The sequence below is a fragment of the Maniola jurtina genome, chromosome 4 (assembly GCF_905333055.1).
Source record: "Maniola jurtina chromosome 4, ilManJurt1.1, whole genome shotgun sequence".
NCBI classification, from domain to species: Eukaryota; Metazoa; Arthropoda; class Insecta; order Lepidoptera; family Nymphalidae; genus Maniola; species Maniola jurtina.
In genome coordinates, this window is record NC_060032.1 from 8,503,672 (window position 1) to 8,530,966 (window position 27,295).

A 27,295-nucleotide genomic window follows, 5' to 3' on the forward strand; every position below is an offset into this window, starting at 1 on the left:
AAATGTTTTTTTTTTTGATCTAGCGGATATAGTAGCTCTAGCTACATTTTAACTAAACAATACTCATGCTTTAATACATTCCAGCGCAATCGACGCCCCAAACGTACAGAGGGAGGGCAGCAGGTGTCCGTCGGCAATCGTCCGTGGGTCCTTTAAACGACACTTCCCCACTGACGGGCGGAGCGGCCGCGGGCGAGCCGGCCGTGAGCACGCCGGCACACAGCGCCACGCTGCCAGTGTCAAGCCTCAGCACCAACCCAAGCTCTTACTACACCAATGCGTCGCCCAGCCCGCCGGCGGCGCCCGCGCCTGCGTCCGGCCCCGTGCACGTCTCGTGCGACGACATCCTCGCGCCGCACACCCCGCACGCGCCGTCCGCCGGCCGGACCTCCCGCTCCGCCCCGCACTCCGCCGTCAACCTACATCAAACTGGAAGACCCACAGCCCTAGCTTTCACTTCGGATAGAGTACAAAATATTACGCAGGTAATTAGTATTATGTTATTATGCGTACTGGCGAGCTTTTTATGGATGATAAGGACGATGCAGACTAAGATGGAGTTTCACAAAACTGAAGGCTGGCCATTGAATAGACCATTAAAAGAATTTTTGTGGATATTTTAGGAAACTTGATTTAAATTTTGTAAATTGAATAAACGTGTTGAAATACAACCGTGCCATTTAAAAAAAAGCATGGTTGGAAAATTTGTCCAGCGATGTTGCACAAAATAAAAATCAGAAAGTTATTAACTACCTAGTATTAAGACTTCAATAATGACTGAACAATTTAATATTACCAGTAATTATAATATAGCAGAATAATTCAAGTAAGTAAGTGCTATTACAATTCGGTTTGAATTCGATTACCGAACTGGTGATACAAACGTTGTTTCAGGATGTTATATCACCGCAATACCAAAACGTTGGCGCAGCAGCGACGGCGGCGTCGGTAGCCACGATATTGTCGCGACTGGAAGAGTTGAGCAGACGGGTCGCCGTGCTGGAGACCGGCCTCACTGCGGACGTGCGGCGCATTCTACAACTGCTGCAAGCCCGCGAGGCGCCGCTTCACAACGCGCAGTCGGCGCACACTCCCTCGCAACCCTTACCGAAGCCTTCGTTATCCGTTCCTCATAGTAACGAGGTACATCATTTGTATGTTGCGGTACATAATAACTTCAAACCATTTGTCATCAATCAAATAAGATAAAAATAATTTTCCTTTAGCTGTATGCTCTATAATAATGTAATGAACACGTGTCGCTTTACAGAATCAGTGGGAGTGGAACTGGAACGGGCGCGGCACACGCAGCGAGCGCGCCGAGCGCACGCCGGGAGTGCAGCGCTCGGCGTCGGAGCCGCACGCGCCGGTGCCGCCGGCGCTGCCGCCGCCGCCGCACTCGCACTCGTTCTACAGGTAGTGTGAGGCAGGCGAGACGAGCGCCCCCTGCTCCCGGCCATCGACGCGCTCGCTCGCAGAGTCCGCCTCGTGCGGCTCGCTGGCGGGCGGCTCGCCGGCCGCGCCCGAGCCGCCCGCGCCTGCGCTCGCGCCCGGCGCCACGCGTCCGCCCGCGCCCCGCGCGCGTTTCCACTTCTGTCGGCGAATCGCGCGCGCCCGCCGCGACGACGCGAGAACCTTTCTCTGACGCGCCCGACCCCACGCATGGACCAATTTTGTACTGTCGTCGGTGCCCGACACCGACATGTCCTCTCGACCTACCGGCGGACCGCCGCCGACGATGTCCGCTCGCGCCGAGTCCATTTGTATTTAAATTGCACAGATTGTTGCCGTAGTAAGTAATTGAATACCGAATGAAATGTCCAAGTTTGGGTCGAATAAAAATTGACCTCGATTTCGAAAATTTTATTCGCAATATTAAATTACAAAGTTTGTTATAAGTACAATCTAAGTAAAAGAATGTTTTGTCATGCAATAATGGGTGGACGCATCGGGTGCTTTAATTTTTTCATAGATTAACTGCGAGAGTTAAATATACATACAAATAACATGAGAGATTTATTACATAATATATAAAACATCTAAAATAATCGATCTCGTCTTTTTGTTAATCTATCGTTCACGTTTAAACCCGGGTGAACAATTCGTTGATCTAAATGAAAACATCAGTTTAGATCTCAGCCGCACAGCATAAAGTTATAAGACTGAGACACGATGTAACTCCGTGAACTGTATTTCCAGAAGAGAGTAAACGATAAACGCTTTCTACCCGTCCTTGCTCCTTGCCTTTACATTGTAGCTAGGTAATATCTAACACTACTTTGATCAAACATTTTGGAATGCTCCTTGTAGAAGTGCGTTTATGAAAGTTTGCTTGTCATAATAATATTTATTATAGGTGTATGTAAATACCGCGTAAACTTCAGTGTTGCATACCCATATTAACATTTAAACCGAACTATTGTTAATTTATTTACCCAAACTTCGACTGATTAACGTCTAATTTTAAATAAATCATTTTTCTGGTAAATAATAATTGTAAATTAATGTACAAGTACATACTAAGGCACAGTTATCTGACTTAATTTATTTTGTATTTACGTAATAATGTTATATTGTATCGACTTCTGATCTATTAAAAATGAAATCTTGCTCCTTTGTATTACAAGTTCTTTAAGTTTATTAGATTATATTGAACTTTTAATCGAGAGATACAACCTTCAGATTCTGAAAGGCTAATCAAAAGAACGAATAAGCGGTCTATTTCGATCGGGTTGCAGAAACGCATCGTGAAATATTACCAACCGTTAAACAAACACAAATAAATTTATTGCTTTGGTATTTATACACTTAACTGATTTATATAATTAACGATTATCCCGTTCGCAAGTCCACCTTGGACACAAAAGCGAATTAAAAACGATTTGATCATTGAATAGCATTTCAGAAACTGAGTAAAAATGCAAAAGTGCAATATTGTTTTAAAAGACCTAAGTATGAAGCTGTTAACCTAAGCGCGACCTTTGTGAGATTTATTTTATATATCTACGACTTATTATCGCTAAATTATGGCTCAATGGTTATATTATTATCTTTGTATCGTGTCAGTAGATAATAATTACGGGTAAGACATTTCGCCAATATATCATGTAAGCAATAATAAAGAATACACTAATATAAGAACAAACAGACTTCATGACTACATGGTAAGCAGCTGTAGCATCAAATAAACCTACACTTAAAACATAATATTATATATTATTATAGGATAGGGTTAAAGATTTTTTATGCTTAGGTATTGGAAAATGTTATAATTTGTTTAACTAAGTAAATTTGAATCTTGATTTATTCATAACCCTATCATCGTCATCTATCATCATACGTATAATATTTCATACCTAAAATATACAAAACGATGACGATGACGAACATACACAGTGTGTTTTTTTTTAACTGGGACAGTGTGGGGAAATCCCGAACTATAGGAGATGTAGGAAAACTGTTTTAAGAATCATTAGGTCTCTTGTTGTGAAAACAATTTAGGCATAGTCAATTTTTGGTCAAGCGTTGCCCTCAAAAATCAATGAAATTGACTAATTTATTTTTTAAGCCGGTCGACTTAGTTTAATGTAAGGATCATTTCATTGAATCTATAGAAAAAAAATCGGGACAGCAAAAGTTGGTCAAAAAGTAGGTGAATGTTTTTTCATACGATAGGAAGAAGCAATGTACTTTATATATAATCAACTGAGTCGATCGGCATTAAAAAAAAATTGTCAATTTTGTTTATTTTTATGGACAACTCACGCTTGACCTAAAACTTGACAATGCCAAAATTGTTTTCTTAGGAAAAGCTTCCTAGGACAGTTTCCCTGTACCTCCTATGGTATTGGATTCCCCCATACAGTCCCATTTAAAAGACACACTGTATTATATTATTATTATAATTTGTAACTACATCTTACATGTCTGTTATCGATGAGTGGGTAGACTAGTTATACCATACTTTATTCCTAATGCATTTTTCGTTCCAAATGGTTTACTAATTTACACAAACGAGTATTTATTATTTCGCCTTTGACTTAGGGCCGACGAACATAATATGGCGGAGCGCAGCGCAGAGCATTTTTCACAGTCAAAATATTATCGACATTGTCCTCATTGAAATAATATCTAAAATCAATTGTGCATTCGCGTAATGTGTCACGCGATTAGAAAACTTCGCGGGCATGCTCTGCGCTGCGATCCGCCATATGTGCGCTGGCCCTTAGGGTTCTTGGCAATTCTGAGGATTGCCTAGTCAAATCCGAATGTCATGGTGTTATTGCATTTGACTATAACATAACGGTCGCAAATAATTAAACGGCTATTTACAAACGCGATTTTTCAGGGGTGAATTTATAACGCAAATCTGCGGTAATTAAAAAATCTAGTTTCTTTTGTTTGAAAGGTGGCTTGATCGAGAGTGTTCTTAGCTATAATCCAAGAAAATCGGTTCAGCCGTTTGAAAGTTATCAGCTCTTTTCTAGTTACTGTAACCTTCACTTGTCGGGGGTGTTATAAACTTTTAATTTACACTTGTTTGAAAAATGAATATAATTGTTGTTTGAAAGTAGTTGTAATTACACGAGGAAGTATAAAGAAATAATAATAAAAAAACAGTCATATGAGGAATTCTAAGTTAATTTATGCAAAAAAAGTGAATTTTACCAAAAATTTTAGTTGACCGTTTGTTCTTTGCGACCGTCGACATATTATATTGAATATATAAAAAGTAATAGGGTGCGGGCATAAACTTACAACCTGTCTATTCTGTACTAAAGTCTAAGGCTACATGCGCACTAGGCGGCCAGCAGGGCGATTCAGAACACTGGATTCGGTAAGTTATCGTTCGATAACATGTATTTCTCAATCGCCGAGATCACTCAATTTGTTTGGAAATTACGCACTTCAAGCACACTGCAAGCACATTAGCCACGGCAATTTTTTCATTTTGTCTGTTTGTCCCGGCTAATCTACAGAACGGCTCAAGCGATTTTGACGAGACTTCCACTGGCAGATAGATGATGCTGTTAGGAGTAACTTAGGCTATTATAACTGAAGAATTTGTCTTTCATAATTTTGATATCTAAATAGCAAGTATAATACAATCTTTTTGACTGTCTTTCAGATAATATTGGGTGTACCCAATATTTTTTCGTGCATTTTTATTTTTATCGTGCATTTTTCTTTAACATCTATTTAAAAGCAACTCGTGAAGTCAACTGAGAATTCTCGGCCGCACAATTTGTCCGCCGAGAACCGCTTCGCCGCCTAGTGCGCATGCAGTCTAAAACACCACATGAAGAAAGCGCTGGCGCGACTTTCAATGTTGTTTTTATTTAAAATAAAAAATATCTAATAAGAACTATACAAACCAATTTATTTTTTAAGTAAATATTTATTGTTTTGAATAGTATTCAAAAGTGGCACAATGCAAGCGTTGAAAATACATTTAAATAACATTATTTATTTACACAATCAGAATAGGATAGCAATATAGAATTTAGAATAGGTATATACTCGTCAATCGGTCAATTACGAAATGTAATTAGATACTATGACGTTCTAATAAATTAAAAATTTTTTTTTGCTTTCCCATGTTGGTATGGAACGCCTTTATCGGGGCTTGCTTTCGTAGTAGTAGATTTTCATAAATGTATAGATTACTATTGATACTGTAGTGCATACTATTGCAAAACTTCACCATTACTATCCTAATTTTAACATTTCCCTTTAATATAAGTTATTAATCATGCTATTGAAAAGCTCTTAGAGTTCTTCGTCTAAATAATCGTCAGAAAAGTAACTTTTCATGGGAAATAGAGCAAGAATTATGCATCCTTACACTGTCTCCCTATTAATTAGGTACTTACAATATCATTTCATTTTAATGTTTAAGGTCGCTTACCTACTGAATCATATAAAATATGCGGAGAAGTAAAATATCAACCAGTTCTAATAAGTATTTTAGACAGAGCCACACATGAGCGCCAGGAGAAGTAGGTATATATATATCCCCCTATGAAATTTACAAAATATTGGACTCAAAAAGGACATCATGGTATTAGGTATTTCCACTTCCATTGGTTTGGAAAGACCACGATGGATGCAAATATTTCTCGCAAAAAAATAACATAAATATTAATAAATCACTAATATTTTATACTTAATAATGAAACGTTTTTCAATTACATTAAAACATACGAGTAGGTACCATGGCAGAAATGACGACAAGACATCCCTAACCCTATATACCATATATCTTTCAGCCCTAACGCTCTCAGGGACAAAACAAGGTGTCATTTTATACAACTCTATCTACTTTTATATCTTTGTAAAGAGGTTATGATTCACACATAGGTATCCCCATGATGTTACACTATGAATACCCTGGAGTTCAGAATTTTAAGAACATCCGGATACATTATTATAGGATGCCTACGCGAGCGAGCACCTCTACCATTGTTGTAACTGAATAGCCGTAACGAGTGAACCCTCAATGAATTTGAAGATGTATCCAGGCTGATAAATATCAACACCAATCAAATTGATATGATGCAAGACCATCGACGTGCAACGAACAAAAAAAACTTTTTCGAAACCAATTCGTTCAGACTATCTTGCAGCGTGATTGACTTTGATTTGAAAGAAACATATTCGTATCTACTACGAATAACGAATAAGATGGCCCATCTGTAACTCTAAGGAACACTTGAGGAACTTTATCCAAAGCTTGCTAACGTATCAATCAACGGCCATGCGCCCCGACACAACCCCACCAGATTTTTTTTATTTTGAAAAACGTTGTTTTAACGCAGCTATATTTTAACTTTGAAATAACACAGTTTATGGTAGTTTAAAGCTTTTTTTAGTATAATGTTTTTAAAACTACACTTTTACGAAAAGTAAATTTAGAATATTTTGCTTGACTGTCAACTAGGTATTATAATATAAGCACAGGGTGTTATGCTATTTTAATGATGTAATTTATTGTGAACTAAGCCCTTCTAGCTACTACTGTTCTTGATGAGCTAATTAAAAGAAATCACACTAATATTATAAAGGCGAAAGTGTGTGTGTATGTGTGTATGTTTGTGAGTCTTTCATGTAAAAACTACTGGACTGATTTGGCTGAAATTTAGAATGGAGATAGATTATACCCTGGATTGACAAATAAGCTATTTTTTATCCCAGAAAACTAAAGAGTTCTAACGGGAATTTCAAAAAACCTATAGCCACGCGAATGAAGTCGCGGGCATCTGCTAGTAATCAAATATAATGAATATAAAAATGCTGAGATTGTTCTTCAAAAAATAGGTACAATAGCGCATTTATATGGCCTTTTGACGGTATCTATCGTGGCCACATCATACAATTAAATCAATTGCCATTTCAAGAAGCACTTGACTATTTCACGATTATGGTGGCATTGGTCGCTTCAGCAATGGATAAGTAGTTCAAACCACAGTACAAGTGCGACCATCTTCTAAAAGATAATAATTTAAATGCTGTCAAGGACAGTAGGCGTATTTTTTTAATTTTACAAATCTTACATAATTTTAGACAATCCTTAGCTATTGATCGATACGGGCTTTCACATCGATTTTATCATTCATATAGAAGAACCTTTATTCATTTATCACACTCTTCGTTAATTTTAGACTTTTATAAGATTTGTAGATATTCAGCATAATATAAAGCTACTGTTTTACTTAACTTACGTACACTTTTCGAATTACTATGCACTGGCATAAGATTAGCGATTTCAAGGCATTATAAATTATTTATAAATATCCTTAAAAATATTTTCTTTTTTATTTTGATTTTTTATATTATTTAGATAGAAATGTCTGTCTTGTTACACTTTATTTATTGGATCTCAAACATCTTATATAAAACTAGTTGACCCGTCCCGGCTTTGTTTGGGTGATGGATGAATATCAGTGTTATATTGTTATAATTCATACAAACCTTCCTCGTGAAATGCTCTGATAGATAATGAAATCTATATTGAATTGCACTGAGAATGAAAAAATACCAGAATCGGACGCGTTACTTACAGGGCATTAATTAATGTATGCTCTATAATATCATGTTATGTAAATTAAATTTAAAAGCTTTTAATAAGTATTGTACTGATCGCCATCGATTTGCTGCTACCCGTTAAGGAGATTTATCCTCCAGTTCTAAAACTGTTCATCAGATCTTCACTACATTAACATGAGACTCGCTTGAAAGGACAATGTCTGTGAACAAATTTTTTTTACTACATATCGTGTAGTAACTTCGACAAAAATAAATAATCATCCGCTATCCCGATCGATCCATATTGTTTTTGGGATAAAACTATCTGTTGACTCGGAGCATTAGCTATAATTGTGCTAAGTTACGTTCAAATCTGTTCAGTTGTTTCGGTGTGAAGGCAGTGACAAACAGACAGACAAACAACATTTTTATTTTTAAAAATACTGTTTTGGACTCTATATCAATAAAAAATGCTCCCTCCGATTAAAAATGTTAAAATACAATGTTAAATGTACTGAAATCGTTCAGTTACAGTTTTATTAACGCAACTTCATCTAAGTGTATTACTATAATAACCTATGCTAAAGACCGACATTGCATTAATACCTAATGTCATGTACATAATATGTACTAAATTAAGCAAGCAATTGAATTATGATAGACTGTACAGGATTTTCTCACAATATCAGTTTCCTCAAATAAAATTTATAATATATATAGGTATGTACGTATATTATCATATTATGTGATAGCAATGTCACTGTAAATTATTCATTAAATCATAATAGTTTTTTTTATTTAAGATTTTAAAACGTAAGCGTTAAGGGTAATACAAAAAGTTACCAACTCGCTTTATCATTTTAAAAATTGTTGCCTTGAAATAATTTTAGTAACAAAAACGGGTTGTTTCAGCTTAATTAATAATCACACAAACATAATGTAGGTACTATTATAGTGTATTATATTCATAAGTTTAGTATTTTATATTTCAAAAACATAAAACGCGCAAATTGTTAAGGCGTGCATAATAATATATAAATATAATTAGTAATTTTGTCTGTGATCAAAAAGTTATATTGTTAAGCTGAAAATTAAGCGCACGTATGTAAATTTATTACTAAGTTAGTAGGTTTTTTGTGAATTATCCATTTGTTTGTAGTTTTTTTGTATTATATAGGTATTATTTTTTATTATTACCGTAGGTTACTTATTGCCTGTATTGCGATTAGTGTATAAATGAAGTAAACTAGTAAAAGCGTTATACCTAACTGCATAGGCGCTTACTGTGTCTGGGGTTTTATCAAAGCCTCGTGAGGGTAAAGGAACAAATCTAGAGGAATACTGCTATGTGACACCTTAGAGTAATATAGCGAGCGCTAACACCTAACGTAAGGCCGCGATTACACCTGTAAGTTTTACTCACACAAGTAGCTTACGTAATTAATTGACACCCAATTTACTGTTGTAAATTAACTTATAAGAGTGTTTGCATTAATAAATTTATCGTAAGTTAATTATGTAAGCTATTAACGTGAGTAAAACTTACAGGGGTATCCGTGGCCTAAGCTCAGCCGCGGCACCGACTGTAAGCAGGCTCGTTGTGAGCCCCAGTGTGGACGTGAAGTCAGACTGCATTTTTCGTGCACACTATCCTGACAAACGCTGTAAATAGCTACGAGTATGTAGCCAGTCTATGTCCGTGACGAGAAATGGCGTAGTAAAATCAGCCGCCGACTAGCGCTGAATAGTGTAGACGTAGCGTAGTACTGCGTATATGCGTAAATAGTAACTGCAGCGTATTGTCGGTTTGGTGGGAATGAAAAGTTGAATTTCCATGGATAGGCAGTAAACCGCGTAACGCTCGCTCACAATCGGTGGCTGACAATACGTTAGGGTAAACGCGTTACGGAGGTCCCTTTAAGGACATCTGCGCAGATAAGGCGCGCGGATATCTGCTGAATTCCGCTGTTTTGAAACCCAAAGAATGCTGCTGCTGTTTTAAAATATGTAAGTAGGTACTCGTAAAGTAAGATTCTGAATACCTAACGGATTTCAGTCACAATAAATAAACAATGTTATAAAAACGTTTATTTGTGTTGCATATTTTGCTTTCCAATGAATTTTATTAATTCGCCTTTCTTAGAATCTAATCTGTCTGTACAAGAAATAGACACCTCTACCTACTCACGCACCGCTCACGTGCTCATAAGGATCTAGATGAGATATTATATGGTCATGTTCATCAAGTAAATTATAGGCGCCTCCTGCACTGTAAGTACTTACCTATATTTATGTCACTCCCTACTTTTAAGTTTTACCTACTCTAGCTAACTTAATCTCTCTTATTGTTAAAAGTATTATTTAACGTTGTACGCGTATAACCATATATCATATTTGTCACGTTATCGTAAGATCATTATCGTTCAAGTTTATTTTACGATTGGATGTACGGAACGTTCTGTGCGCAAGTCGTACTGGCGCCTGGCTGGTTTTCATCATGGAACTATACTCCGTCCATTTATTGTTTTCTCGATGACAGATTGGTATTTGGTTCAGTCAAGGCACTCATTTACTTCTATTGTCTGAAAGTATATCTGATCCAGCAGCGATATCGCCTAAAAACAAGTTGAAGCTTGTCTGCGATAGGTATGAAATACTCAAATGCTTTTATTCAAAACAAGTTACACTCTTTGACTGTTAATTGTTAAATTTGAAAGATAACAATGTTTTTTGTAATGGTAACTAAAGCTACGAGAATTTCAAATGTGTCTGGTCTGAGAAGAAGCTCATTACAAACTCAGCCGGGTTCGAACTCATAAGCCGCCCCCGAGCATCTAGATGAAAATTGGAAGCCTGAACCACAACCTAAGCTGCTAAAAATCAGCCACATCAGCTGTTAAGGTTACCACCCATACATTATAATAATTTTAGGCAAAAGTAACTACTTTACATTTCATGAGAACCTTAAAGTACGGCTTGCCAAAAGCCTCTCTCCGATTCTCACATACGGGAAAAAATGTTATTTATTAATTATTTTAACTTTGCAAAGATGCTGTTAAGATTCTTCGTTGTACTTTATTTTTTTACCTCAAAAAGTAAAATAAATACTCCAATTGCTTTAAAAAAAGGGGGCAAACCTATCAGCTGCTTAAAGTAAGCAACCGTTCAAACGTTAGCAGTCATTGTGCACCCAGCCTCAGAACTATTGTGGATAAGTGCATCCTACCCATTACTAAACTCATTTTATAGATACAGCTTAGAGTAAATCTGTTTTTTTTTTTTTTAATTTTTAACGTATTGTATACTTCACAATTGAAATTAAATTCAGTAGATGGCAATTTTAACTTATATGATTTTATACGTGGTTCAAATCGACTCAAAGGTTGAGCGTCGATTATTTTGTTACCTACTGTTGTACTTATCGAACTTAGCGTTGCGCCACCGTGCTGTACCTACGAATTTAAGTCTAACTAAGTGTAAGTTTGTATATTTTTTAAACCAGGTAACTCCCATCTACATGGATCAGTGAGATGTACTAAGCAAATTAAATAGAGAAATATTCTGCTATCACGAAGTGGCACGGGACGTTTGTGAAAATCCATAAAAATAAAAATCGCACTGATACGCGGCCGCAGGGCGGCACTTTGCAGCCAATTTGAAGGCACCCTAAAAGCATAAATATCACAAGTAGGTACAAGTGTATCACGAAGGTAAAATGGACATGGGCGGGAGTTGATGATGCTGGAATGTGGAATGGACCGCTCACCGGAAAGCTGATGAGAAGACATCAAACGAGTCGCAGGGCGGCGCAAGGGCAAAAATATTCATAGAGATAAGAGTTTGGTCTAAGAAACCATAGTGTCGATTTTAAAGGAAATAAAAGATGCATTCAAAAATTTAAAAAATTTCATACTTACACACACATTTCAAAACTTATATCAGGAAAGAAAAGCGTTCAATTTATCAAAAATAATTTGGGGTTTATTGTTGGAAATAACTGTTGAAAAGAAACCTAGCTTCTAAAATAGAGTTAGACTTGACGATTTTCCAAACTTGTTTCTAAAACGAAAATCTGCTGTTTCTTTCGGCATTCTGTGATTGCCGAAAGGAACAGTAGATTCGCACAGCGTGATAGTTCTAAATTCAGATAGTGGTCCATAACGTCGATTTTAGATGGCAAAACAGTAATTATGAAATAATAACCAAACATAATAATATAATCTTAGTTAAAGGACAAACTTGAAAAATCGTAGATTGTGCTCTTTCTGTATTTATTTTAGAGACTATGTTATTTACAACATATTCTCTCGATTACCACAATAAAATAATGTACGATTTTGTGAAAAAGTACGGATTCGATTATAGACGTATTTTTAGGATTCTTTGAATGCAGCTTATATTTTATTTTTTCTTTAAAATTGACGTCCTTAGAAAAACTACATTCAACTCACTGACCATCCTCCCAAATGTCCCAAATAATGAGTGTGTTATTTGGGAGGGGGTCAATGAGTTGCACCAGGAAGCAGTTTCCGCCTCCACCCACACTTTCGCCATGAGTCACACCGCTAATAGTGCAATTGTCATTTTAATTCAAAGTAAATCTACTTTGAATTAAAATGACAACTATATAAATTATAAATATTACTTTTGCTTGATTTCTATGCCTACGCCTACTCTCGGGGATAATAGGTAAGCGATACTTACAAGACGCCACCGCGCAGCTGCTTTCATTCATTTCGCTAGAATCCATGGTTCATGCAGTACCTAACTGTGCGTGCAATATTATCCAGGAGGAGTATACGACGCAGGGGTAATGCGGTCTTCATCTCGGGCCCCTCTGAATTCCTTGATTCACGCAGAATTCTAGATGCAACACCCTCACTACGCTCAGAATTTACTCTAGAATCTTGGGATTTTTCCCGGCGCCCGTAACTCAAGACATGTTGAACTATCTAGGTCCTAATTACATTGCGGTGTGGCACTGCGCCCGCGCCGGGGTACCCCAGCTCCATGGGGTTCTGCTACACGTCATCATTTTATACCTAATTGTTACAATGTTGTGTGAGACCGAGTAGGTAAAACATCTTTGCAATAGAATGTAACATTTTGTGTTAGAAAATATTATAATTGTGTTACCTATTTGAGTGGAAGCACTTAAATTACACGTGCCATCACAGATATAATTATACCTACCAACTAACGATGATCCATGACTAAATTAAACTATAATATATTATGTGCGCGTGCGGAAACTAGCTGTATAGAATAAAGTGGGTTACGTGTTTTCTTGTGAAAGTCCCCGAGGAAGATGAGTCTGTGTGAAAAATTATAAGCTAGATTGTAATTAATCTACAACGAGTAGATGATTTGACGCTACTATTCTGTATTAAGTACAAACTGTGATTTTAACAGCTTAATTAATTATTGCTTTTTATGTAATTTTTATATACTTACCTACTCCTGATAAGTTATGATTTTAGATTGTTCAGTACAATGAAAAATCTATTTTACAATGCTATGTTATTTGTGTACTAGTCATTGTAACTACTTTAACTAAACTGAGCACATTAGCCATATTATTACAGTCGAATGAATATATTTTGAACAGCGCAAATAATTATGATCGCCGAGTACGTAAATAAGTTCAGAGAAAATAAAATAAATATCACGCACATGCGATAGGTTTGTTGTTTTATTTAGATTTACCCAAGGAATATATTATTACTCTCTAACGAGAGGATCTACCCAACAGACTGACCGCTAAAACTTAAGGAATAAAAATTATTTTCAAAAAGCTGAAGTAGACTGACAGTACAATAGGTAGGTATCTAACATTTTTCTATACGTGGGCGAGTAACACGCATGGATTTCAAGTTTTTTATAATATTCTAGCCCGACTTCAACAAGCACAATTTTTTTTTTATTGTAGTTGGCTTTGGAAGTCTGTTTTTTGGAAAGAATTTTTACTTTAAGCTCTCTAGTGTAATTTAATAAATAAAACAAGCAGCATTTCTCTATTACTATATTTTTTTACTCTTCAAATAAAAATTAAGACTTTTAATCGAAATTGCAAAGTATGTAATACCCAAGTATATAGTTTTAATGTTGGATGAACGGCTTTTTGAATAATAACACAGTGAAGCCGAAAGTTCTTAAAATAAAAATCAGCGTTCAAAATAGGTGGAGCTTTGTGCTCGTTGAACTCTTTTGTACAAGACTAGTGCAAAAATAGTGAATTATGCTGTAGCTATCCTGGTTGTTACGATTCCGCACCCAAAGGGTAAAAACGGAGCCCTATTAATGTCACTCTGGTGTCTGTCTGTCTGTCCATCTGTCTATCCACCGGTCACAGGTTGTTTAGAGGGCATTGAGTAAGAGAGAACCACCTCCTTTTTGGAAGTAGGTTAGAAATACGAATATATATTTTTTTTATTTTTTTATCTCAAGAAATCAAGAAATAAGGAAATGGGGGGCGTCAAAGTTGTCAGATTTAAACCATTTTTGTGACGGGGTCTAATTCAAAACTATACTAGTAAGGAATGTAAAATTTCGGTTTATGATGTACCAACCTACATATTTAAACAATAAATACTGAAAATAACGATTTATAAAAAAGTTTGGAAGCTGTGACCAAAACAAATGAATATTTTTGGGGTTTTCTTGCACGGTTTATTGCGATGTTTTAGCTCGGAAAATAAATATTTCATACAGCCAAATATAATATGATATTCATAAATAATGTACTACAGAACCCTAAAAGAGCGAGTTCTGACTTGCACTTGACTGGTTTTTTTTTTAATTTACTCTTTATTCCTTTATTATTACTGGTTTATTTTTAATTTACTATTTATTCTTTTTAATCTCCGAAGCCAGGTATTCATTACGTCCTAATGAAAATATATATCAAATCAAAAAATAATTTTCAAAAACGGTTCAGCTTAACAGATAGCAGTAAAAGATATCATACATTGAATAGAAAGCCTCCTGCTTTTTAACTTGAAGTCAGTTAAAAAATTCTTCTTCATCAACATCAACTCCACTATACCTCTCAGAATCAGAAGGATTTAGTTCAAAGTCCACCACGCTAGTTAAGTGCGGATTCGTAGACTTCACGCACCTTTAAGAACGATATGGACAACTGTATGCAGGTTTCCTCACACGATATTTTCTTTCAAAGTAAAAGCAAATGAGATATCATCATCGTCAACCGATAGACGTTCAGGCTGGACATAGCATATAGGTCTCTAGTAGGGATTTCCACAGGCTACGGTCTTGCGCCGTCTGAATCCAGGGGCTCGCTGCGACTCGTTTGGTATCGTCTGTCCACCTAATGGGGGGGTTTACCAACGCCTTCCGGTGCGAGGTCGCCATTCAAGCACCTTGGGGTTGGGATTTGGAACCCCAACTTCTATCGGTTTTTCGAACTATCTGCATGGTTTGGTTGACCGGCCAAGCTGGCCTTGGTCAATCCAACGTGTTTCATAAAATTACCGTTTCTATTGGGTGTCAGATCCGTGGTCCCACCGCTTTGACCCACTGGCGGGTCCATTTTCTTGGTGAATACCCTAAATTAGCAATACTTACCGACGCGCGACGTTGTCACACTCTTTGTCTTTGAATTCTCTGTTCTCTATGGGTTGATAGGCTCAGAAAGGCTAGAACCCAGAGCCGTAAAAACAGTTTAAAAAAACTGTGGGCTCAGTGTTGCCACGTTTAGAGTTTTTTTTCCTTATTTTTGAGGTGAAACAACAACTACAAGGCGTTTTTTTATGCGTATAGGGAGGGATTTATGTTGATTCGAGGTAAAATTAAACTACAGATGGTAGCTCATTGCAATTTACTTGGATTTATAAAAGGGCTCAAAAGGGTTAAATTTAGTTATTTTTTTGCATTGTGGAATAATATATATTTTTTTAAATAAATCCGTTCGGTAAAAACAGGTGATGTTATAAAAACAACAAGTGACATTTTCTGTAGTTCCTATCATTATTTGCAGGTTTCTATAAATGTTAAAGTATCTTCATCTTTCTATCTTCTTCAATATTCTATCAGCTTTCATTATATTTGACTCTATTGTACCTAGGTACCTATAGTCCACGACAGCTTGAGATGGCAATCGGGGTTTGAGGCGGGGGACGCCCCGCATGTCACCCGCACTCACCCTCATTGTATTAGCGTGGGGGCTGTGCAGGTGTTCAGGGTGTTCCCTCCTCGATTGCCACTTCAGCCTGTCGCGTCTTTTATTCGTATGAAACTGAGAGGTAGTAAAATTTGAAAATGGAAGAAAATAGTAACCAACTTCTTCATTTAAGACAGAAGACTTAATATTTAGGATCATAAAATGATGTTAATTAATTACTAACCTTCCAAATTATTTTTTGCAATGCGCCCTAAATAAGGTTACTTAAAAAAATGTAATATAGGAAGAATTCCTATAGAAACTAGGGTAAAACTAAAACCGTATGTGGAAACACTGGGCTAATCAAAAAAGCACATGGTGTACATGAAATTGAAGTGTATGGATATCAGTAGGTGATCTGTCAGTGTGTTTCTATTTATTAAAATATATTTCTTAATTTCTTAAATAATCCATTTAACAATGGGGAAGGCTAAAAAATTTAAACCCTCACAAGTGGCAAAAAACATATCACTCGCAGATCAAATAGAAACGTCGAATGCTATAAAAATAAAAAATAGAAAAGAGAAAACCAGAAACGAAGGCGATGAAGAAGTAAGTTTGTTTTCTTCAATCCCTCAATCTCATTGATATCTGTCTTCATTTAAATCATTGTTTTATCAACTTTTCTTTACCAAGTTTTTTTTTATCGACTAAAATACTTAATGAGATTAAAAATATTCTAGTTTTATTAGCAAACGATTCTAGTTTTTGTTGCGACCATATTTTGAGGTATTTCTATATAATAGCAATATTTTCTGTTTTAATTTACAATAATACCTTTCTGGCGCAGTGTTTATGGCATTTGCGGAATTTATAATAGGTAAACCTACCTATCTAAATTGTCCCTGGTCTGTTCTGATGGGAGACTTCAGCCATGGCTAGTTATAACCGGTTCATTTTGCATTCGGATAATGCTTTATAGAAACTGAATTAATTTTTACAACTATTGTAGTATTTTATTTTTGATCATTTCATAAAATTTCATTCAATGATTTCCATTTGATTCTTGGCTAAGTGACGAATGAACTCTGATATTGACTAATTCTTAATTAGAAACATTTAAGTATTCACTTGTTAACATAAGAGCCTGCTTCCTCGAAGTGATCTCCTTGGTGGGATTAAAATTGTGTTATTTCCACAAGTAATAATGGTAATTATCGTTATCTGTGTGTACTGTGTATCACCATTGCCTTCTAACCGCGCCTTACCCACAGAGAGGTACCCTTGTAATAATTTGTCACCACTGTTATAATAGTTTCTTTGTTTTTTATAATTTTGATTAATATTTTCCAGTTTGTTAATGCTGACTTATCAAAAAAAATCCTAAAAGCTGCAAGGAGGCAACAAGCTGAAATTGGTAATGGAATTTCTTCTGCCACTGCTGTTTCCACTCCTTCAGCTTCATTATCACTTCATGGTAAGTGATCACAAACAATGATTTACCACTGTGGGATACTTATTTGAAATGGGTCAGTAACCAAGGGCAGATATCTATTCATGCATATGGGCCTGCCATTGTGCATGTTGCCATTTAATGAGGTCTCATAAGATTGATTAGAAATGATTTCTATCTGCCTTCGAAGACTGAAAAAAATGGTGCAATTAAATATTTTGATGTTAAGATATAGAACTTACTTTGGTTATTGGCTATACTTATATTGGTCCTTAGCGTAAAATATCTTGATAATGATCTTTTTCATGAAATACTCACCTAATTATTTTGAAGTAAGTCGCAATGAATGATTCATAACACTAAGGTGTTACAGTAAACTTTATTCTTTATTTATATTTAGATCAAACTTCTGACCATGAAGACGGTTCAGACCATGATGATTTGGAACCAGATACTTTTTATGATAACATTGAAATCAATGAAGAAGATGAGGAAGCTCTTAAAATGTTTATGTCCTCTAAACCTGAGAAAACACGAACACTGGCAGATATCATAAAAGATAAAATTACAGACAAACAAACTGAACTACTAACTCAATTCTCAGATGTAGAAACATTGAAATTACAAAATATTGACCCAAGGTAAGTACCAAGCCATTAGTTTACCTGAAATACTTCTAGTATTTCTTATCTTGATGTAGAATGTATTGGATCACTGTTTACATATTACATGTAATTATATTTGATATGATTTCTTTTGAGACAGCTGAAAATATACTAAGTAAGAAGAATAACCATTGCAATATTGTAATAAGAGTAAATATTAATATATAATAATAAGACCAATTTTTTCCAGAATTAAGACCATGTATCAAGGTGTTAGAGATGTCTTACAGAAATACAGATCTGGGAAATTGCCTAAGGCATTTAAAATGATACCACATCTGCAAAACTGGGAACAAATACTATATATTACTGAACCTACAACGTGGTCAGCTGCAGCCATGTATCAGGTAATTTATTTTTCACTAGAGGATGCCCGCGGCTTCGCTCGCGTGGATTTCGGTTATTTAAAATCCCGTAGGAACTCTTTGATTTTCCGGTATAAAAAGTAGCCTATGTCCTTCCCCGGGATGTATCCCAAGTCTGTACCAAATTTCATTAAAATCGGATCAGTGATTGGGCTGTGAAAACGTAGCAGACAGACAGACAGACACACTTTTGCATTTATAGTATTAGTATGGATTTGCTCAGAAAAAGGTTTTTAAATTAATACTATTAAAAATATGGTTCTGAAAAAAGCATATTATACGATCGAAGATTATGTGAATTATAAAAGAGTGTGGGTTTGACTTGCAGCTTGCTCTAGCAATGTGTGGGACTTCAATTAGGTACTTTTATACCTGGCATAATATTGTAATTTTTTTTTTTTTTTTTCTTTCATATCTCTTCCATCTGCAATCAGTCGGTGGACTATGAACAGATTTGAGGACCAAATGTTTTATCAGTTTGGGTTTTGCACATCCAGCGATGTGACATCCCTTCAAGATAAGTATTACTATATGCTGGCCAATCTTGTCCTCTTAAGGCGGAACGTGCTGTAACTGGCATCCAGAAGTTGGACTGCTAGGCTGTTTTTGTGACCCTCAAGTCTCTGTTTGTAGGCCTCAAGTGTCCTGTCTATTTCCTCCTTTACTGTGGGGATTTCTGTGTATGCATGTACTTCACTGTTTTTTGTGAACCATGGTGCGTTACATAAGACCTTCAAAACATTGTTCTGGAAGCGCTGGAGTATCTCAATGTTTGAGTGGCTTGCTGAACCCCAGAGCTGAATGCCGTAAGTCCATACTGGTTTGATGATGCATTTATATATGAGAAGCTTATTTTCAAAGCTCAGTGAGGACTGTCTGCCTATCAGCCAGTATAGTTCTCGAAACTTCCAGTTGGCCTGATCTCTTTTTTTCTTGATGTGATCTCTCCAAGTCAACCTCCTATCCAGATGCATACCTAGGTACTTGATTGTTGTTTGCGTAGGTAGGATGGTCTCGTCTAGTTTGACAGGTGGGCAATCTCCTTTTTTCAAAGTAAAAGTTATATGGCTCGATTTCGCTGCACTAGCTCTTATTCTCCATTTTTTTAGCCAGGAGCTTATTTTGCTGAGATGTTCTTGTAGTTTGAGCGATGCAATATTGGCGTCGTTGTTGCAGGCAAGTAGAGCAGTGTCATCGGCATATGTCGCTGTGATCACATCTTTTGACACAGGTAAGTCGGCAGTATAGATGGTATACAAGACAGGGCCTAGTACAGATCCTTGTGGAACTCCTGCTTCGATGGCATAGAAGGTAGATAAGCTGTCATCACATTTGACTTGGAATATCCGTTGAGATAAATAAGATTTCATAAGCATATATGCTGTGTTTGGTAAACAGCGTTTCAATTTATAGAGTAGGCCTTTGTGCCAGACCCGGTCAAAGGCTTGTTGGATATCTAGGAATGCTGCTGAACAATATTCTTTCCGTTCCAATGCTTGGCGGACTGTGTGTGCAACTCGATGAATCTGTTCAGTCGTTCCATGGTGGGCACGAAATCCAAATTGGTGGTCTGGTATTACATTTTGTTCTTCTAGGAGTGGAAGAAGACGCTGTAGAATAACTTTCTCGAACAATTTTGAAAGTAATGGGAGAAGACTTATTGGCCTGTATGAGGATACTTCCGTTGGGGGCTTTCCTGGCTTAGCTACCATGTTTATAATAGAAACTTTCCAAATCGAAGGAAAGTACTGTAATCGTAAAATTGCATTGAAAATGATTGTAATCAGCACAATTCCTTTTCTTGGCAATTCTTTTAGAACCTCGGCTGTTATGAGGTCATACCCAGGCGCCTTTTTTAACTTTAGATTATTGATATGTCTACAAACTTCTCTTGGGGTTACTGGTCGCATTGGAAGTGACATTTGGTGATCACTCTTTAGAAACACGTCGATCTCGTCTTCAGGATGTGAGACATCTGGGTCGTTAGGTTTAAATACGCCTTGTAGGAATTGGGCAAATAATTCTGCCTTTTCTGAGGGGTTTCTAGTCCAGTTACCATCAGTCTTCTTTAGTGGTGGCACATGTTCCTTTGATCTTTTGAAAGTCTTAGTGATTTTAAAAAGAGAGTAATCTTCTGCTTTGTGGGGGGATAAGGTTTTCAGCCGATCTTGTAGGGTTATGTTTTCATTTTCATGCAACATCATTTTTAATTCTTTCTGAGATTTGTTGAGAAGTCGTTTATCATGTGCGTTTCTACTTGTGTGCCATTTTCTTCTAAGGCTTCTCTTTTCAGTTATCTTATTTCGGATTGCTATTGTGTAGTCCCGAATTTGTGTTGTAGATTCAATGTGAGGAGTAGATAACCATGCAGCTTCTTGTATAAGGTTAGTTGTATACCAGGCAGCACTTTCTACTTCTTCTTCTGTTTTAAGAGACATACTCAGATTTGTTTTATCCTCTATGTAGTCCCGAAAGGCTTCCCAGTCTGTCTTTATATTGCATAGAGCGTCTCGTGGTTCCTTCAGGATAACCGTTGTGCTTAGGGTACACATAACTGGTGTGTGGTCAGATGATCCATCTAAACTTGATTCTACTTTGGTGTACACCCCCGACAATCCTTTACTGATAAAGAAGTCAATAAGGTCTGGGGTTTTATTTTGATCAGTTGGCCAATGAGTTGGTTCTCCGGTAGACAACACTCTAAGATGGTTTTCGTCAACTGCCTTTTTTAATTCTCTCCCTCTTGTGGTAGTTAATCTCGAGCCCCATGTGGTGTTTTTAGCGTTCCAGTCACCACCAGCAATGTATTTCATGCCAAGTGTCTGAAAGAACTCACGAAACATGTTGTCAGTGATTCTATGTCGGGGCGGACAATATACTGCAGCGACATTTAGAGTTCCTTGCCAGTCATCTATGGATACTATAGAGGCTTGTAGGTATTCATGTCTAAAGTTAGGAAGTACATGTTGTTTAATATTTTCTTTTATTATTATGGCGGCGCCAGCATGCGATGTTCCATCTGGGTGGTTAGTGAAATATACATTATACCCTTTAAATTTAACTGTCCTGTCGTCCGTCATGTGAGTCTCTGCTACTAAAAGGATGTCTATTTTGTTATAATTAATAAAGACTTCAATTTCATTCTTATTCGGAGATAAGCCATTTACATTCCATGTAGCAATTTTTAGGGATTTCTCTGTTGACATTGGGCTATTAGAGTCGTTAGGAGTCCCATAAGGGTACCTAATTGTTGTATGAGAATGTCTATCTTTTCAGATTGTTTTGATATAATTTGTTCTAACATATTTGTTGGCTGAGCTTGAGTGCTCTGTGTTCTTTTTTCCCAGTATCCAGTGGTTTTCGCGTTAGACATGTGGGTATGTTGGCGTTCATTTTTTTCTTGTGTTTGTTCTTTATTATTTGTTGATTCTTGTCTGGCATACTTGTTTTTGGGCTTTAGTGGTGGAAAATCGTCAGGATATACAGGCGTGCGTGTACTTGTTTTCCTATTTTCCTTCAGATTCGTGTCTGCTGGTTTCGTACCCATTTTTCTTGCTCGAATTTCTTTGTATACCTGACATCCTTTGTAATTGGCTGGATGACTACCAAGACAAAGGGTGCAAGTGGCCGGTGAGTTTCTGTCCTTTTTTGGACAATCTGTGGTTCGATGTCCTTGAGCGCATTTAACGCACCTAAAAGGGCGCATACAATTATTTTTTGTGTGACCATACTGTTGACATCTAGTACACTGTGGGATCTCATTTGTTTTTCTTGGGTCTTCTATCTTTACCCTTGTGTTGAATATGAATTCGATATCTTTTACTTTTGTGTTGTTCTCACTGGGTTCAAGGTTCACAAAAAACATATTCAATGGCATCTTATTTTTTCTGGATTTTGCACAGATCACTTCACCCCTAACTTTGTTACCTGATTTTTCCATTTCTTCTATGATAGCCTCTACTGGCGTAGTATGATGGAGGTTTTTAACCACTATTCTATAGCACCTGTTCTGTTTCTGAGTAAAAGTATGGCCAATGAGACTATTTTTACGCATCAGTTCGATTACATTTTTATATATTTCAGTAGACTGAGTAGTGATCCTAAGTTGGTTTCTATTAATTACTTTGTAAGTATAGCTATCACTAGGTATGGTACTGTTTAATAACTCTGTTAGTTTTGATACATCTTCTATTCCGTAAAGTATAATAGGTGGTGGCTTGATGATTTTTTTGGGATATTCATTCATTGGTTCATCAGTCAGATCTATAGGTAATCCACTGAAACGATTTGAGGTACTGACACCTTTCTTTGTGGGAACGTCTATATTGCTGTATGGTGGGCTATTTGAAGCTTTTTTCCTCTTAGGGTTTCGTTCAGTTGGTAGTCTTTGCCAGGAAGGAGGGAATTGTGCTTCATTATTATCACAGTCTTCAGCTTTCTGTTCCACTGTCTTTGTAGGTGATATATTTGTTGGATGGCTGGCTGTGGAGATGTTCCCCATTGAAGAAGACCTAGGTCTTGTAACAAAAAGGCTCGGATGGAACGCCTGCTGTATAAGCTTTTTGGTAGTGCCAGTAGCATTCACTGACACAGGAGCCTGGTCGGCCGCTCCTGTGTAGTCTTCGGTAACCAACTTCTCACTCACAGGCCCGGGTACCCATGAGCGCCGGGGGCTAGCCGGATCGCAAGGCAAATCGCATTTCTCATTATTCGACATTTTCATAAAAAAGGGGGGGTTGGGAGAAATAGTTATAACGCTTTCCCAAGGCGCTATACGCAGACTTTTGGGGGGGATTTGGTTCCTCCTGGCTCCTGCTAGCCGACGCGAGCAAGCCCGCGTTTATCGGGTTAGTTTCCGCCGCCCGATGTTCGGCGTTGAAGTGTAGATGTCTGTTTTGTGTAGCGTGCCTGTCTGAGTAGCTAGGGGGTGTTTGATGGTAGATGCAAGATAGTGCCTGTACAGTGTGTAGGACGGTAGAATAGGAGTAAAATAGGAGCTGGGACACAAGGTAAGGGATGATTGGGGTACGGCTGATGGTTTTTGTTATATCTGATTCAGAGGGAATCAGACCAATAACAGGCAGCAACCACGGGAAGGAAACACACCAGCCTTACCTAGGGGATCTACATGACCAGCACTCTCCCCCCAGGCCCTCAGCCAGACACAACACCGGACAGGTGTTGTGAATAGAGATGAGCCCAGACTACCAGACATATTTATATTAGCCTACGCTCATCTCCACCCTTAATAATAATATTGTAAATCAAATCTTTGAAAAGAACAATAAACGAGTCTCTTGCTGGTTCTTCTCGATAGGAAAGGCATTCTGAACCAATGGTAGATGCATTGGATGATTCAAAAGTTACTTGTAAATGTTTAATAATGTTTTTATAATGTAATATAATAATATTTTGATTTTTGCATTATAAATAGCTTTGTTGTAGCGTTATAAATAGCTTGGTAGTGTAATTGTTCATTTGTAGCTTGTAGCCGCATTAAATTCTTAATACTCTTTTGTTTCAGGCAACAAGGATTTTTGCCTCAAATTTAAAAGAGAAAATGGCACAGAGATTTTATAACTTGGTACTCCTGCCTAGAGTAAGAGATGATTTAGCTGAATATAAAAGATTAAACTTTCATTTATATCAAGCCCTAAGGAAATCTCTATTCAAGCCAGGAGCTTTCATGAAAGGCATTTTACTGCCACTTTTAGAAGTAAGTGTAATCATAGTTTTAAGCTATCTTTTAATGTGGTTTTGGTACATCAAAATGCATATCGGTGCAGCTTTGTAAGAAATATAAACCACACAAGACATTATGGATCAATTTTTTTTTTCAAGCATTAAGCTTGAAATAAAAAAAAATATGATTAACTAAATGATGCCCGTCCACGTAAGTTTCGGTTTCGCTTAAATAGCCTTATCTGTCGCCAGGGTGCATGCTATCTCTGTACTTAGCAAAATTAGATGATGCCCTCTTCTGTGTAGATTAGAGTTTGTATTAATGTCCTGTGGGAACTCTTTGATTTTCTGGGACAAAAATTAATCAGCTTATGTCCTTCCCCTTGCCGCAAACTATTTCTGTGCCTTTTCTTAATTGTCAATTAAGCAGATGGGCTGTGAAAAGATAGCAGACAGACAGATTAGTATGGTTAAGGTTTACAAAGCAGCTATTATTTGCAACTTATAAATGAAGTTTATGGTTTCAGGCTGGAGACTGCACGTTGCGCGAGGCTGTAATTGTTGGCTCGGTTTTGGCTAGGAATTCTGTACCAGTGCTTCATTCTAGTGCTGCTTTGCTAAAGATCGCGGAAATGGACTACACTGGCGCTAGTTCTATATTCTTGAGAATATTGTTTGATAAGAAATATGCTCTGCCATACAGGGTGGTGGATTCAGTTGTTTTCCATTTTCTCAGGTGGGCTATGGTTTCAATGTATTATTAAGTAATTTAAACCATAATAGGTAGAGTCGAAACTTTCACAGAATGTGTATTTCTATAACCACTATAACAAATAATAAAACTTTCAAAATGGTCACCATGAAAATTAAGAAAAAATAGTGTTTTTCTTGAACCATGGTACAGAATCCTTCGTGTACAAGTCCGACTCGCTCTTGGCCGATTTTTATTTTATTTAAAATTAAACTAGCTATTCATTGCATTAATTTTAAATATGTATTTATGTGTTATGTTGTTTGCAACACAGGTTTCAAAGTGAATCCAGAATGTTACCGGTGCTGTGGCACCAGGCATTGCTGACTTTTGTTCAACGTTACAAAGCTGACATATCAACAGAACAACGAGATGCACTGCTAGAACTCCTGCGGAAACAATCACACCCCACTATCACTCTAGAGGTAAAGAACTTATTTTTTATTTAATAATATACTCAACTAGCTGATGCCCGCGACTTCATTTGTGTGGATATAGATTTTTTTTTAATCTTTTTATTTTTATTTTATTATCTTGTGGGAACTCTTTGATTTTACTATATCTTAGTAAGTATCTAAGTAAGTAATATATCTTAGAAGTAACTTGTGTTCCGTCCAGTAGTTTTTGCATGAAAGAGTAAAAAACAAACACTCATACACACACACATACATACCAACTTTCGCCTTTATAATATTAGTCTGAAGTGTGATGTGATAGTGTAATATATTATAGCAATTTTTAATTACTTAATTGTTAAAGTGTCAAACGTCATCTTAATTAGCTTCATTATTATTATTACTTTTTTTCAGATAAGACGTGAACTACAAGCAGCCAAGTGCAGGGACATAGAAGTTAATGATCAAATACAGAATTGTATGATTGTTGAATAAAATGTATAACTGTTTTTAATTAATAAAGTTTATTATATGAACTCATTCGTCTTATTTTCCTTACATACCTCTTATTATAATGAAAACATGTCAGAATAAAAACTAGTGGTTACATATTATTATCAGATAATTTAGGCAGGATAGAAAGAAAGCCAGGTAGGATAGGATAGGTGAGGCCCAAGATGAAAGATTTATTTACAAAATTAATGTTCATGTACCTAAAACTACTTTTTCAAATTGGGTAACAAAATTGGAATATCAATTTGACTAGAAACAAAATGAACCGGTGGTAAAACTGTTGTACCACAATCACATTTCCTGCCAGACACAAAATCAAATGTACCCACTTTACATCTACAATGTGCACAATGTAATTTTCCCCTTGTCCATTGTTCTTCTTCAACTTTTTCTTTAATCCAATGAGGCAACTGATCTTCAAGGAGGTATATAAATTTTTTGGAATCATAGCTATCACAATTTTTCATACAAGGTGTTTTTTTGTATACAGCACTCAAATCTGATAGCAACACTTGTCGACATTTGTGGCACCTAACATTACCTACATTTAATTGACTTTGCATTGTTATTACAACCACTTTACATTCATGCCACTGAAAGTGTCTGTTTCTCTTCTTTACTGTTTAAACAACCCTGATATTTCATTGAAGATTTGTATTTACAATGGAAAATTGAAAACTCATGGATTGAAAACTATAGTACCTACTAGGTTATATTTAGTACCTGTTGAAGGTTGAGAGCCTCTTTATTTATTGCCATTTGCAAAACTGTATCATTTATTTCATATTAAATAACTACATATAATAATGAACAATGTAATAGAAAACTATTGGGAAAAATTAAAATCTTATTTTTTCTCTCTCTCTCTCGTCTGGCTTTACCACAGATCACTTTTTTTTTTCTCTCTCGTCTGGCTTTTACAATGATTAGCCAATGTCAAGTTTGTAGTTATTTGTAACAAGTTAGCTAAATTATACAAGTATGGACCCCATCTGTGCCGGCGCTCGCCGACATACGCACGGCATCCCCTTAGAGCGCTTTCCAGTCAGTTTTAACAAAAAAAACACTCCAAAAAGTCACAACACGCGCGCCAGCAAACGCCACCACAGACGAAGTCCCACAGATCACTATATACCAGTCTGGGCTTTACACAGATTAGCCAATGTCAAGTTTGTAAAGCCCAGTAAAGCCAGACAAGAGAAGAAAAAAAGGCCTTCGTCTGTGATGGTGTTTGCTGGCGCGCGTGCTGTGCTTGTTTGGAGTGTTTTTTTTTTGTTAAGAGTGGCTGGTTTTTGTGTTAGTTGGTGTTTTTTGGTGGTGGAACTGA

At 36.7% G+C, this 27,295-nt stretch overlaps 2 protein-coding genes across 9 annotated transcripts in view; both read left to right on the forward strand.

Moving 5' to 3' along the window:
- Positions 1-3,122, forward strand: part of LOC123864456 (potassium voltage-gated channel unc-103-like) — a 36,342-nt gene extending 33,220 nt beyond the window's left edge. For all 8 annotated transcript variants that reach the window (XM_045904904.1, XM_045904897.1, XM_045904902.1 and 5 more), the window contains 3 exons: positions 85-485; positions 895-1,143; positions 1,271-3,122. In XM_045904904.1, the coding sequence (XP_045760860.1) occupies positions 85-485; positions 895-1,143; positions 1,271-1,420 (800 nt within the window). In that variant the 3' untranslated portion in view covers positions 1,421-3,122. The remainder of the gene's footprint in view (positions 1-84; positions 486-894; positions 1,144-1,270) is intronic.
- Positions 1-25,995, forward strand: part of LOC123864477 (bystin) — a 29,726-nt gene extending 3,731 nt beyond the window's left edge. Inside the window, exons 2-10 of the mRNA XM_045904953.1 lie at positions 7,681-7,700; positions 16,610-16,756; positions 17,498-17,621; positions 17,998-18,238; positions 18,453-18,609; positions 24,152-24,343; positions 24,837-25,045; positions 25,335-25,485; positions 25,870-25,995. Coding sequence (XP_045760909.1) covers positions 16,625-16,756; positions 17,498-17,621; positions 17,998-18,238; positions 18,453-18,609; positions 24,152-24,343; positions 24,837-25,045; positions 25,335-25,485; positions 25,870-25,950 — 1,287 coding nt within the window. The 5' untranslated portion in view covers positions 7,681-7,700; positions 16,610-16,624 and the 3' untranslated portion in view covers positions 25,951-25,995. The remainder of the gene's footprint in view (positions 1-7,680; positions 7,701-16,609; positions 16,757-17,497; positions 17,622-17,997; positions 18,239-18,452; positions 18,610-24,151; positions 24,344-24,836; positions 25,046-25,334; positions 25,486-25,869) is intronic.
- Positions 25,996-27,295: the final 1,300 nt, after the last annotated feature.